This window comes from Amaranthus tricolor, chromosome 16 (assembly GCF_026212465.1).
Source record: "Amaranthus tricolor cultivar Red isolate AtriRed21 chromosome 16, ASM2621246v1, whole genome shotgun sequence".
NCBI lineage: Eukaryota > Viridiplantae > Streptophyta > Magnoliopsida > Caryophyllales > Amaranthaceae > Amaranthus > Amaranthus tricolor.
Genome location: NC_080062.1, coordinates 21,897,728 through 21,912,367, shown reverse-complemented (window position 1 = coordinate 21,912,367; position 14,640 = coordinate 21,897,728). Strand labels below are relative to the sequence as shown.

Genomic DNA, 14,640 nt, shown 5'->3' with positions numbered 1-14,640 from the left:
ATATATATATATATATACATATATATATATACATACATATATACATATATATATATATATATATATATATATATATATATATATATATATATATATATATATATATATATATATATATATATATATATATATATATATATATATATATATATATATATATATATATATATATATATATATATATATATATATATATATATATATATATATATATATATATATATATATATATATATATATATATATATATATATATATATATATATATGTTTATATATATATATATATATGTATACATACATACATATATATATATATATATATATATATATATATATATATATATATATATATATATATATATATATATATATATATATATATATATATATATATATATATATATAGTACCAAAATTCTGCTTAATTAAGGCCAATTTTCCAACGTTACCTAAAGGTTTTTCTCATTTTACTGTCAACGCGTAGAATGAGGATGAAACGATAAAATTGAAACATGTAAAACCACTAATATCATCAATGTTTTATGTTGCAACCAGTGGCAACTGTTCTTGACTAAAAACAATAGTACATACTAAAGACGCTATTATTGTCGATACTATTAAAAATAATAAAAACGCCAACAATTCAGACAAAAAATGACACACACTGATCCCACGTAGATAATATAGTCAAAATTTCTACACTTCTTTTTTAAATCATCCCTCAAAATTTTATAATATTTTTTTCAATATTTCTATTTTTTATAATCATCATCCAAATTCATCATCTCATCCGCGTGTATTATTCCCATTATTAATTTAATCTACGTTTTATCTTTTATTTTTCCCATATTTCCCTACCAAAATGAACGTTATAACACCAACGAAATATGGAGTTTTTTTTACTTAAATGTTGTATTGTTTACAAAATTCCCAAAATGCTGTTTCACTATAATTTTAAATTATCAAATTATTATTTCCTAAAATGTGTTGTTTTCCCTTTAATAAAAGCATATCCTAAACAACTTATCATTACAAGCAAACTTATCATTACAAGATCTTCACAATTCGCAAATTGAAGTATTCTAGTTTGACATTCCATTCCAGTATACCATCCTTCTATATCACCAACCAAATACATTTTTGTCATACTAAAATGACAAATTGCGCAATTTCATACTATTTATTTCCAAATAATTATCTTAAATCCAATTCTTCAAAACACTATAAACCCCAATTAACTTTAATCAATCTGTAAGGACTCAAAATTGACCAATTTTGTTATTTTTTTGTTAAAAATTTCATAAGCTCAGAATTCATTATTAAGGGATAGCTGTTAAGATAAAAACATAAAATAGTTTTAACACCTTATTTGAGTTATATGAATCGAGTTTAAAAAAAAAAAAAAAAAGTGAAGTGAACGTGTTTGGTTTTTGTTGAGAGTAAAAATGTTGTAATGGTTTGTTGTTGGTTCAATGGAGAATGGTGGTTTTGGTTTGATAATACGGGTTTGGGTTTCGAAAAAGTGATATGAAGACGTTGGAGAAGAGATGAATTTATGTTAGAAATAATTCTACGTGAACACAAGTTTGAGAATTAGAATACTTTGAGAATTTTAAACAATAGCAACATCATTTTAAGAAAACACTCGAAAATAAGTATCCAAGATGAACATCTACATCTGCAACCAACTTGTTAAAATGATAATCTACAACAGAAACTAACATACATTGCGAAAATTAGAAATAAATAAGCATTTTAAAACAAAAAAAAATTCATAAATAAGCTTCGATTAAATTTGTATCCAAAAATAAGCGCCACCAGCCAAATGCCAAGAGTTGGTATTTGTTCGCCGTTACTGACAGCGGGCTATTATTAAAGCAAGTCAGGTCAACAATAGCCCCCCGTTACGAATAGTGGACCATTAACATCCAAATTTAACAATACTCAAAAAGTCAACAAAAGTCAACTCAATCGCCCTCTGTTAGCAAGAGCGGCCGCTTACTTGACTAAATTTTATTGACTCAGCTTTAGTAATGACTCGCTGTTAATAACAGCGAACGATTCTTTGACCGACTTTTTTAACGTATCCTTAGTAATAGCCCGCTGTTGTTAAACGCAAACATACCCAAACCTTAACATCAAAATAAAAGGCGCTTATTTTTTTAACTCTAAACTTATTTTTTGACTTTTTTTTTATCTAAATTTGCTTATGGATTTCAAATGTTCCATACATTGCAGTCTTACAATTTACAAGTGAAAAATGTGATACAGGAACCAACTAAATAACAGTTACAACTGAAAATCCAAGTATAAGCTCAGCAAGACCCATTTAGGGAGAAATCCCCAGTCAAAATCTGATACTACAAGGCAACAGTAAAGCAAACCCTACAATCTCATGCAAATAAATAATAAATAACATATACATGAATACTTGAGGATGCAGGTTTCTGAAACTCTGTCCAAATTGTAGAGAATGCTAAACACGCCCGTCTACTCTATGGGGATTCTTACAACCTTTTTAGTTCTGCCACCGAAAGGATCAACATAACCTTGTCTGCTTCCTTGATCATTTCCCGCGTGACTAAAAGGTGGAAGGAGAAACCCTCCCCAATTTGACATATTGCAACTCGAACCTATTTCTGTCATTTGTTTAGATTTAAATACCAAATTGCGACCAATATTGGATAGATCAATCATCATGGATTATGGAGATATACAGGAATGTGCCTGTTCTAAAGCTATTACCGAATTTTATGAAGACAATACTGCAGTATCACATACGGCAATACCAGTTCATGAACATTTGAGCACAACTGCCGGAGATTTATGACTAGAGAGCTATGGAAATATTAGAAGGAATCACGAGGTTGACTAATACAGTGCATGTTAGTATCCTATAATACCACATGTAAAACAGATCTGAACTTTGAATTTTCACGGAGTTTAAAAATTCAGAGCAATATCCCATGTAAAAAATTTAATGCAAACTTCATATAACAGACGGCAAACATCAAAATGCTGAAAAAGAGGGATATCTAACTCAAGCGCAGACAATAACATCACCTGTACCTGTTGGTAGATCCTTTCCGCCATTTCCTATCCAGGCCTCCTCAAAGCTCCCTAGTTCATCTGAAAAGGTGACAGGGTTCAATAAAACTAGCGGATAAAATTTTTTTCTCACATTCATAGAAAAATCTTGAATCTTACCATGGTTTAGGTTATGCAGTGTCTGCAACATGTCTACTTCACCATCTGAATTTAGCTTCCTAGTAAGTGTGTGGCCCTGTAAAACAAGTAAGAATAAATAATGGTTCACGCTTTATGCTTTGTGTCCCTCCCATAAATTTAGAACAGTGCATCGGGTTGTTGAATTATGGCAGTAGAAACATTCTCCCAAAGGGGACTATAGATTGAGATGTTATTACACGATGTATTCCACCAACAGGCTGAAATCTTTTACCCTCAGCCTAGCTAGATTTTGAGATTTTGACAAAAACAAAAACAGACCTGATTAAATATGCAACATGAAAATTATGGGTTACATCATGCGCCATAAATAAAAAAACCAATAATTTTGTTTAGAATAGTGGTTGCTAGAAATTATTCTTAATATATAAATTCCAGACGCAAACTACAACCACCTATGTTTTCTATGAGAGGGGAGGACGCGTTTGCAAAGTGAACTTTATCATACTTGCTACAACATTTCAGCCATCCTACCAGCCACATGCTTTCTTATCCATATACATTTAAGTAATGAACTTCTCTTTCACTCAAGGCTCATTGTTTATAAAAGAAGTTATAGAAATGAGACAGTACAGGTGAGAAAGGACCAGATGATAATCATCGTTCTTATTCTACATTTCTATCTGATCCAGCACATCACATATTGCATACTGAAGCACTAGAAATAAGAAAACTATAAAATCACGAATACCAGGAATAGGTGACATCAAGAAGGGTCAAACCAATACCTTGTCATGAATTCCCCTCGAAATCCTATGTGCTGCTTCCCCTGTTCTCTTGTCTGCCTCTTTACAGTCTTCCAGGATCATCTAGGTGCAAGAAATAAAAATTTTAGAACCTAAGTGAAACAAAATTATACATTATATTGACCAACGAAAAATTGCCACACTTACTCCATCACTTCCCATTCTTCTTGTTGCCAAACTACTGTAATAGATTCCATCTACACCACCATAAGTGACTTTACTACTATGAACTTTAAAATTTTGCGTTTGTGTACCTTTGATCCGGTTGTAATCTGTCCGATGATTCAATTTTTTGGTATTCTCTGCCAAATATAACGAAGGATGTCAAATGGCTAAGAAAGCTGCTATCCAGGCAACCAAAAAATTATACTTACTGTAATATATTTTACGCACGCCTATAAAGAGGGTACACTAAGATTTTGTTATACTCTATTAACTAATTTTTTGAGAAGAGCCTCATGTAAAAGACAAGGCCACAATTGACAACAGGAGTCATGAAGCTAATTTACCATCAGTTTCATCATCCGGATGATCAACAAAAGGTTCATTGGCCTGTCTAGCACTCTTTAGGACTTGTTCACCGTTGGTCTCCTTATTTTCTTCTTCCTCCTTTTCATCATCAGTGTCAAGCTCCTCAATAACCGGTCCAACGGGTGGAACAACTAGAGGCGACTCGTTTAAAAAATTATCTGAACGGAACATACTGCCAAATGGGCGGGTGAAAAATGGGTCATCAAAAGGATTTCTCCCAAAGATTGAAGCACCAAAGCCGCCAAAATGTCCAAAACCTCCAAACTTGTGGAACGGGTCACTTGGTTGTTTATGTCTCTCGTTCTGCATTGTCACCCTTCAAAAGAATTACAATATCTGCAAAGAACAATTTAAGACAGATATCAGAACCATATTACATTAACTTTCACTGATCAACAGGCACTGATATTAAGTATACCCAAATCGAAACAGAAACACTATTTATTCATAACACTAGATGACATGTTACTGTCATACCAGCAGATTATCACAACGGTATTTCGGTCTATCATTGAAGGGGCAAAAGAGGTGAGGCGGCAATGACTACAAAGGGGGATGAATGATATAACAGATTTCTGATGAGGGTATTCTTGAATGAGCATCTTTTGTAACCAACTTAGTTTTGGCAGCATGTGTATAGGTTGTACAGCCTATATATACTCATATGTAATAATTGGTTAGATCATGAATGAAATAAGCTCTAAATCATTCCCTCATTATTCTTCTTCGGTCTTATATTATTTTCTTTCTTCTCTCTTTTCTTTCCTCATCCCTTTTCTTTCTAAATACTCTCTTTGATCGTCTGTACCAGACCTAGTTGACCACAGCGTGGTATCAGAGCAGCTGTCTAAGCGTTGATTATGGGAAATCTAACAAACAAACAACGCATAGAACACCTCGGGCAAGGGCTTGATGAGGTTTCCCTATGATTTAATGCTCGAATGCACTCAGAGATAGCGCAGTTAGAGGAAAAAATGACACTTAACAGCGGTTCTTAAAACAAAACATACCGAATTGGAGAAGTCAATGGCCCTATGTTGGAGACGCAAGCAAAAATGCTGGATTTTAGACCAGCTGTTAGCTGGTGACCTCAACGCAGCAATAGTATACTGCGAAATCCTCTTGTGCTAGGAAGAGGTACTCCATTGTTGAATACCCCATTGTTAAATAGTCATAATGACTGGCAACAAGCTTAAACTGATTTACCGAATATGGAGGAACATGAAATGAATACGGGGAATCATGATACTGGAGGTAGTAATTGGAAGAGCAAGAGGTTGGACTTACCCACTTTCTCTAGGGGAAATCCTGACGGATGGATATTCAAGGCAGAATGTTTTTTCTCCTTTTACAATCTGACTAAGGAATAAAAAATAGAGGCAGCAGTGGTAAGTATGGAGGGCGATGCTCTGTTTTGGTATCAATGGGAGGAACAACAAGATAGTATTACGCAATGGAGACAGTGGAAACACTTGTTAAGGTCTTTCCGCCCTCATGAACAAGAAGGATTAGTGGAGCAGTGGCTAGCTGTGAGGCAGTTGAGAAGAGTAGCAGAGTATGTGAAGGAATTTGTGGAGACTTTAACTCCTCTGTGAAAGTTACCTAGAGATATTGCTTAAGGGGCTTTTATTAATGGGTTGCAAGAAGACACTAAATGTGACTTCACGTTAATGGACCCTAGTAATCTAAGGGTGGCCATTGAGTGGGCTGAAAAGATAGAGCACAAAAACATAGGGCCAAAAATCAATTTGGGAGGCAAAAGGAGGTGAACCGTTTTGGGTCCTATAACCCAAAAACCTACCAGAAACCCTACCCACAAACACATAACCCCATGAACCTAATCAGTAACCATCCTACTACCCTACTTTTAACCCAACCCTACCTAATCAGAAAAATGTCATAGGGAACTGGGGAAGACAATTCAGTAAGAGAGAAATGAGGGAGAAAAGATCAAAGGGTCTTTGTTTTAAATGTGATGAAAAACGGTTTTTAACCCACGTGTGTAAGAATCAGGAATTAAGGGTCATAATTAACTGAGTAGTCGGAGGATAGGGAGGCGAAGGAGCGAAAAACTAAAGAAGGGTTGCTTGTGTCGGAATTGGAGGACCCACTGGCCGGAATCACCTTGCAATCATTGATTAGGTTCACTCAACCTAAAACAATGAAGCTAGAAGGAAAGATTGAGGGAAATAGGGTACTTGTCTTGATAGACTCTAGAGCTTCAAGTAACTTCATCTCCACCCCCATAGTTAAAACACATGGAAATAGAACTCTCATCTTGTACGGAATTTAGAGTAACCTTAGGAACGGGATCAGAGGATTTTGATGATGGAGTTTGTAGAGGGATAACTTTGCACTTATAGGGAATGGAGATTACCGATAATTTTTTTCGAAGGACCCACCGGACAAATCGAGATTGTCAACAAAGCAATTGAAACTTTTCTCCGTTGTTTCAACAATGAGCAACCGAAACAATGGGCCAAATGGCTGCCATAGGCTAAATTTTGCTATAATACCTCCCCACATTCCACTATCAAAATGGCCCCTTTTTAAGCCTTGTATAGGTGAAACCCTCCTCATTTGGTACATTTTGGCGTGCTCATAAAGAAGTTGAGTGTAGAACAGCTTTTGCAAGACAGAGACGCTATGTTAGATGAAATTCAGTTCAACTGGATCAAAGGGCAACAATCTATGAAGCATTATGCTAATGCAAAGCATCGTGAACTCTCTTTTAATGAAGGTGATCTCGTTTTTATCAAAGTGTTCTTTGGCCAAACGACCAAATTTAATGCAGAGCAACAATTTTAAAGTGACTGCAAGAACTTGCAACACATATTTGAGCATTTATCTAAACCATACGGCACAATGATCCTCCCTTACATCGCTTACCTAAATCATACTCTGACCTAGGTATAATGGAAAGAGAAACTCTATAACCAATACCATAGATAAGCAAAGAAGTGAAGAGAACAATATGCTTATGAAATCACCACTTCATTTTCCTCCCACAAAGGAGTAATTAGAGAGCAAGGAAAGTCTTGTAACTCACATTTTTCCGTAAGCTTTTGTTTTTATTCAATTGTTTCCTTTACTTAGAATTTTACAAACATTAATTCTATCATTTCCTTTCGTTAAAACCAAACATAGGAAACATATCTATTTTCTTCTTTCTTCTTTCCCTTCCCTATCATTTCTAAGACCACAATCAAAGTTCACTGAAGAAAAGTGATATTGCATTTGTATCGCTAATGTGAAAATCATGAGCATACAAATGTTGATCAAAGTATCAAACCAAGAGCATAACAATGTCAACAAACAAGGACTAGTTTCAAACACCAAACATTAATGTCTAGTTTTACTAAAAATCCCCCAGTTATTGGTTTCTCTAGGAGACAAGACAAGTTGACAACAAATTCGGGATGGATAGAACAACCGTATCAGGAGAAAGGGAGATTATCATGCTGCTAATGCACCTAACTAATTATATATCGATACAAAAATGTGTGATACTCCTTTTGTTCCAAACTTCAGTCTTTGGCACTAGAATCATTAAGCATACCTATGTACTTAACATCAAGGTTGTCATGGAGATCTTAAGTTGTCAACATAAAACAGTCCAAAAAGAGGATCATTAGGAAAAATGCACAATCAAACAATGTGAGTTTGTAACTTCTCACTAACCTAATGGCTTAATTTCACCGAAAACCTTTTTCAATAACATTTAGATTGTAAGGGGTAAGACTATATACATTGACTAATTTCCTTCATTTTCCTTTGAATCATTAATACTTGTCCACTCTACAATCATGAAGCACACTAAAAACATTGTCTAAAATTCCCAAATCATTTTAATATTCAAGAAGAAAGAAAGTTGGAGTTCGGGAGACTTAAAAGAAAGGCAAGGAGGACTAAAGATGGCTCGGAGGACATGAGTAATATAAATGACCTAGACGTGCAAATTGGGATGGTAGAAAATCGGAATGGATGGAAAAGAAGAATACATATGTACGACAATTGAAAATGATATATTGATTCATGTAGCCATCCCCAACCTTTTGAGATTAATGCTTTAACATTGTTGTTGTTGTTGTAAATCTCTCAAAAAAGTACCCAAAAAATAAGAGAAAGGGCACAATAAAAGGAGGGCTTGATTCTTGAACATCCAAACTTCGGTTACTCTAATCAACTAAGTTATTCCAAATTGAAAAAAGCTATAGAAATCATTAAATTTAAATAGGATGACGATGAATCGTAGAACTACAAACGAACAATCTGATAAAACTTCTATCATTAAAAAGTTACTGGAATCTTTCGTATTTTATTGGAAAAGTATGAAAATCCGAGTGATACTACAAATTGACAATCTGATAAGGCTTTCCTTGCATCCTATCACTTGATCTTAACTTTGAGCATGTCAAATTAAAGAATAAGCATAAAAGCATCACTTCATAATAAAGCACCCATATTACCAGTGTTCATCAACAAAAACTCCATGCAATTTACAGCTAAACCGGCTTGTTGTTTATAAAAAGAGTACTACCTTTTGAAATAATCCTTTTCCCTTCTAATTTTACACCCTAGTATGCAGAGTCCATATAGGAAATCTTATTCTCTCATTAAAAAATAGGTAACCAAGATGTAGCATCAATTCTTTCTTCTGCTTTACGTTATAAAATATACCTTTTTTGCGATGAAGACCTTCGCCAAATCCGCCAAATTGTATCATATTCTTCTTAACATTGCAATTAAAAATATGAAACAAAAGAATGATACTTCTCTAATGGTCTTCAACGTGGAAGGATGTGTACATCTAAGGCTCCCAAATCTTAACTTTGTAGGTCAAAGCTGAGTTTTTGTCTATTTACTAACAATCAGAGAATACACAACATAAAATGATGCTGTAAATCTCAATACTCTTTAACGGGTCTTGCATGTAAAATTTATATATAATACTCTTGATTATTGATCAATGACACAAAAAACCCCTAATTATTATTTAACCCTATATACCCCCAAGTATTATGATATTTAACCTTAAACACTATGCACTTTATTTTCAATCGATAAGTTCTTTAAGTTTCATAGTGTTCAGGGTTACTATTCCAAATTTCCAATACTTGGGGTATATAGGGTTAATAATAGTGAAGGGCAACAATAAATGAGAGTATTTTTTACAAATTTTCAATCATATATATAGTCTAAATCTAGTAATCTAGAAAAAAAATAGTACTCGTTGGAATGCATTGTGCAATAACCTGGTGGACTAACAAAATCACATCACCTAAGTTGTAAAGATTCTTTAATCTACCGCACCATATTACTAAAGTTGAGAGCAACATATGCGTAAGATCGATTCAAGAGATATCCCATAGTTTCGGCCGATAATAGCAGCACAACATCGCATCACCATCTCGTTACCACATCACAAAGATTCATCACAATGCCAACCAAAACCACAATTTAACACTATGTCTAAATCTCAAAACTTGTTGTTAACAACAACACGCTGTAAAACTATCACCAATTGTTGGTAGCAAAGCCTAAGGGAACCCATCAACTCCATCATCACCCATTAACTTACTCCAATGTTGTTAAGTGGATTTCAAGGTCTGATGTACAACCTTAACATTATTAATGGTGACATTAAAGGTTGTATTCGATTGACTCTTGCTAACATAAGTAAAAAGTATACATGATTCGATAGGGATTATAAATACAATTCATTATAATTCAAAAAAAAAAAGTGATAGAAAATTTTTTTGCCCCATTTAAAAATGGACATTCATTTGGCATCGAAAACTAAAGAGATTTACATTTAAAAATTCGAATAATAAAAGTACAAAAAGACAATCCAATATACTTGCAAATTGAATAGGAGTTTTGCATCATCTCAACTTATCTACTTCGTTAACTAAAACCCCCAACATTATACACTTGTTATTAACGTAAAAAAGCATCAACATCAACATTCTTCAATCTTCATCAATTCTTAAATGTATATCCATCAACAATTGTAGAAAGTAACTTCCAAACAATTCTTAAGTACTATACATAACGTTTTGCAGTCCACTATTAGAACTTCCCTTCGTAAATCCTTCTTTTGCCTAAAGGATTTTATTACACTTTTAGTTAAGTAAGCAAAGCTCCAAAAACAAACTACCCAAATTTATCGTGCATCCTTAATATTTTCAACTTAATATAAAGTATAAAAAGTTTACCTTTAATTATGTGTCATATATATAGAATACGAGGATATCTTGGGTATTTTAGTTTAAGTTAGTTAGTTAGTTAAAGTAAATGTGTACACTTTTAGGTTGAATTTTATAAAAATTTTGGGAGATTTAAAAGCCTCTTAAATTCTTGTATCATCTTCTTTACTGTAATGCTTGAGAATACATTTTACATTTTCCTATTCCATAGTTGTTTTTCAGTGTTCTTGCACTTTTCTTGGTCTTACAATTTTGGGACCCGACCTAGTCTAATACAATTAGAGGTGAACAAAACTTGGTCCAAACCGCAAATCAAAACGAATCAAATAGTAGTTTAGTATTTGGTCTGATTTACGGTCTATACAGTTTGGGCTGTTTTTTTGAAAAAAAAATGGTTTCTGGTCTGGTCCTCGATTTTTTTTAGGCTGGATCAAACTAAAAATCGTAGTATTTCTATTTTTTAAAAAGATCGCTACATAGACATTTCGAGATAAAGCTTTTTATGTTAATATAAATATATACTTGATGCAATCAACTACAAATTATTATATTTGGTGATTGTAAGTGCAAAAAATATTTGCAACACAAATATATTAATTTTTATAAATATAAAACCAAAAAAACCGATGGACCAGACCAAACCGTATGTTAAACGGTCCGATTTGTGTAAAAATATTTCAGATTGGAGTTTTTAATTAAGATATTCTACTTAGTAGGAATGAACTTGTGGAAATTTTTTTTTAAGATTTGCTATCACTGGACTTTTGCAAAAGTTCGTGGATACCGTACAAATTATCGCTTTTAATTTGGTTTGATTATACCAAAATAGACCATGTGTACCCCTAATTACAATATCCTAGCTAATTCTTATTTACACACGTACTTTTCTAATGCGCTTCAGGGTTGGAGTAGAACATGTGCAAAAGGACCAATTATATAACCCCTAAATTAAGGGACTTGAAATATTAGTTAACCTTAGTTTTTCTTTAATTTAATTACTATTTTTAGATGCCAAAACTTCAAAAATGTAAAACAAACATGGGCTTCACAATTATTCTGTAATTTACTACACATCTGCGCCCTTGATGGCCTTTGTGTTGTAAGGTTGGAAATGTCACTGATTCTTAAGTGCATAATACTACATGGATAACATGGCACACAAGGCAATCATTTGTACCAATCCCAAGTAGAACAGTTAATCATTACTCATAAACTATGTAAAAACTACCACATACTCAACTTGCATCATAAACCATTTTGGTCCATCCCACTTAATTTACATTATTTCTATTATTAGACAATACTATCTTTAAATTTCATCCGCACAATTCATTCTTTTTTTTATTTATTACTGCTTTCTTAAAAAAAAACATCTCCTGTTTCTTTGATGCAAGTCTAATAGGACCAAGGGAATTTATTAGTTGTAATATAAGTGCAGAATCAACAGAATTTATCTCAGTAAATCTTATGTACTTACGATTTTCATGTCTGTTTCAATCAATTAATGAAATCGACTATCGAGTCTACACAACTAGCTCTACTGTTTTAATTCTAGAAGTTATTAACGCTCATTTTAAACGATAGAATTCCCTCATTTCAGCTTCATATAGTTTAGAGTTACCTTACTATATTCCCTCTGACCTGACCCTCACATTTTGCACGTGAAATTTAATGAAAATGAAAATCGGGTTGAAGAATATATATTAAAAAAAAGAAAAAAAAAAGAAAAAGACGAAGATAGAAAGGAGCGGTTAACATGGAGGTAGTATAAGTCTGTGGATGAAATAAAACTAGAATGAGACTATTGCCAAACAAACAAAAGGTGTCAAATCAGTGACGAATATAAACATTTTTCAAAAGGCTAAACGCATGATCATACAACACAAACAGAAATCAATGAAGTTCATCAAAATTAAATTTCACAACCTAACTACGAAATGATCCTCCAAGTCTCACTGTATTCGTCCAAAGAAAAAGCAAGTAAATGACGAAATTGAAATTTTTTAAGGTTTTCAATGGAAAAAAAATACCTAGAACTTCGATCGAGCGCTGTAGTCTGGAAAACCGGAAGTTCTGGAAAGAGGAATGGAGAACTTCAAAGCTGGATGTAGTTGGAAGTTAAAAATATTTATACCGAAGTGTTTTTAAATTGGAGAGGATGATAGAAAACGAAAAGAAACAACGGGAGAAAACTAGAGAGAACGAGAAACAAGACTTGATTATGACGCGTGGTCTGATTACTGTTGTAAGTTTGAACGTGCACGTTGCATCAGTAGGCCCCCGGACAACGATCAATTACGACGGTCCCAATATGAGACGAATTGTCCAAATAGATCGATTATAGTTTTTTCTAGATACATGCTTGGTGATTGATCTTTTTAAATTCATAATTACATAATTTTAAGGTTAAAATTAATTTTTTTATAAGTTATAATTGATTATAATTGAACACTTTAGGTCTGAATTGATTATTTTTATATAAATTGAAATTTTTTGTAATAAAGCAATTATTAACTATTGATCATTTCCAATAGCGTTTATTGAATCAATTGGCAAACATAACTCGAGATCGACACTTCCTCTGCCCTTATATCCAAAGTAAGTAAACACTACACCTACAACTTTATTTCTAAGTCCATTATGAACGGAAACTGTTAGGGGAAAAGCAGTACCACTACTACTGATCGATGATTAAAGAGTATAAGTACTATTATGTTCCATACTTCCATTAGAACCATTATGTTGCATCGAATAATAGTACTTGTATTGTGCAAGGTTATAACACTATTATTGATAGTACTATTGATAATTCATTTGTTGTTTTAAATTCATCTATAAAATAACACCAATTAATTACATCGGTTTTGAAATTGAGAAAAAAGAACCATATTTAGGTAGTAATGGATCATTTTAACGTCAAAATTAATCACTTTTAGATCAAAATTGATTTTTTTTTGTTCAATTGATTTATCTAAGGTTTAATATTAGTTGAAATTGATACTTTTAAGGTTAAAATTGAAATTTTATTCTTCAATTTCTAAAAGACTGGCCATTTCTATTGTTCAATTTTTGGCTTTTGGGCTAGCCCATATGGACGGTCTCAATATGAGGAAAATTTGAAAAAAATAAGACAATTGAATAATTTTTTTCCCAAAATAAGCTCCGTGAAAACTTAATTTCCAAAATAAGCGTTCATACATCCAAACCTAGGTTTGGTAAAAGTCGCTGTTAGTAACAGCGAAAGACAAAAAAAATAATAAAATAAAACCCTTAAGTCACTGTTAGTAACAGCGACTTATGGGTTTTATATTTTTCCAGTTTCTTTTTCCTCATTTCAGTTCACGCATTCTGTTTTGGTTTTGCTAGCCATACGAGTTCTTCTTCTTCGTTCCACCATTAAAATCAACTTCAATTCTTCAACTAAACTCATCAAATTCCAAGTTTGTACCACTAATTAGTTCTGTCACCTTCCTACATTGCCTTAAGGTACTTTTTTTTTGTGTTTTTTCCATTTTCGAAAAATTAGGGTTTACAAACTTTTAATCAACTTTCACATAAATGTAGGTTCATAAACTTTCAATTTACTACTTCATGTTGATCTATAGCTTATTGAGGTACGTTTTTATTATAAATTTTTTTATTTGGTGTTGATTTAAAAATGTATGTCATGTATAGTGGTCATTTACTTAAACTCTACGAATATGTCGAATGTAGTTTTTATTTACCTTGTTCTTCATAATTTAAAGTTTGTTCGTGAATTTGTTGTTGAATTTAAAATGTATAGTGGTCATATATTTATGAACATGATGGTGATGTTGATTTTGAATGTGTTGTTGTAGAAATGGATTCATTTCGTGTGACTGTTGTATGCTTTTGGAATGGTTCAATTCGACCAACTAGTAACAAT

The 14,640-nt window shown here is 32.7% G+C and overlaps 1 protein-coding gene across 4 annotated transcripts; it reads right to left on the bottom strand.

Moving 5' to 3' along the window:
* Positions 1-1,724: 1,724 nt before the first annotated feature.
* Positions 1,725-12,949, bottom strand: LOC130802421 (uncharacterized). Of its 4 annotated transcripts, none has more exons than XM_057666437.1 (7): positions 12,764-12,949; positions 4,503-4,860; positions 4,141-4,295; positions 3,976-4,056; positions 3,209-3,284; positions 3,065-3,130; positions 1,725-2,640 (listed from the first exon to the last, which is right to left on the bottom strand). In XM_057666437.1, the coding sequence occupies exons 2-7, from the start codon at positions 4,831-4,833 to the stop codon at positions 2,492-2,494; spliced, it is 858 nt and encodes a 285-aa protein (XP_057522420.1). In that variant the 5' UTR covers positions 4,834-4,860; positions 12,764-12,949; the 3' UTR covers positions 1,725-2,491. The 4 variants fall into 4 exon arrangements, with proteins under 4 accessions (XP_057522420.1, XP_057522422.1, XP_057522423.1 ...); XM_057666439.1 differs by having other exon boundaries at positions 1,725-2,634; XM_057666440.1 differs by having other exon boundaries at positions 1,725-2,634; positions 3,071-3,130.
* Between the last annotated feature and the right edge of the window lie 1,691 nt (positions 12,950-14,640).

Coding starts and splice junctions, on each gene's coding strand:
- LOC130802421 (XM_057666437.1), bottom strand. CDS start 4,833: ATGCAGAACGAGAGACATAAACAACCAAGTGACCCGTTCCACAAGTTT. Junction 4,057..4,140: donor GAAGAATGGGAAGTGATGGA/GTAAGTGTGGCA, acceptor TCTTGCACCTAG/ATGATCCTGGAAGACTGTAA. Junction 2,641..3,064: donor GGATCTACCAACAGGTACAG/GTGATGTTATTG, acceptor AACAAATGACAG/AAATAGGTTCGAGTTGCAAT.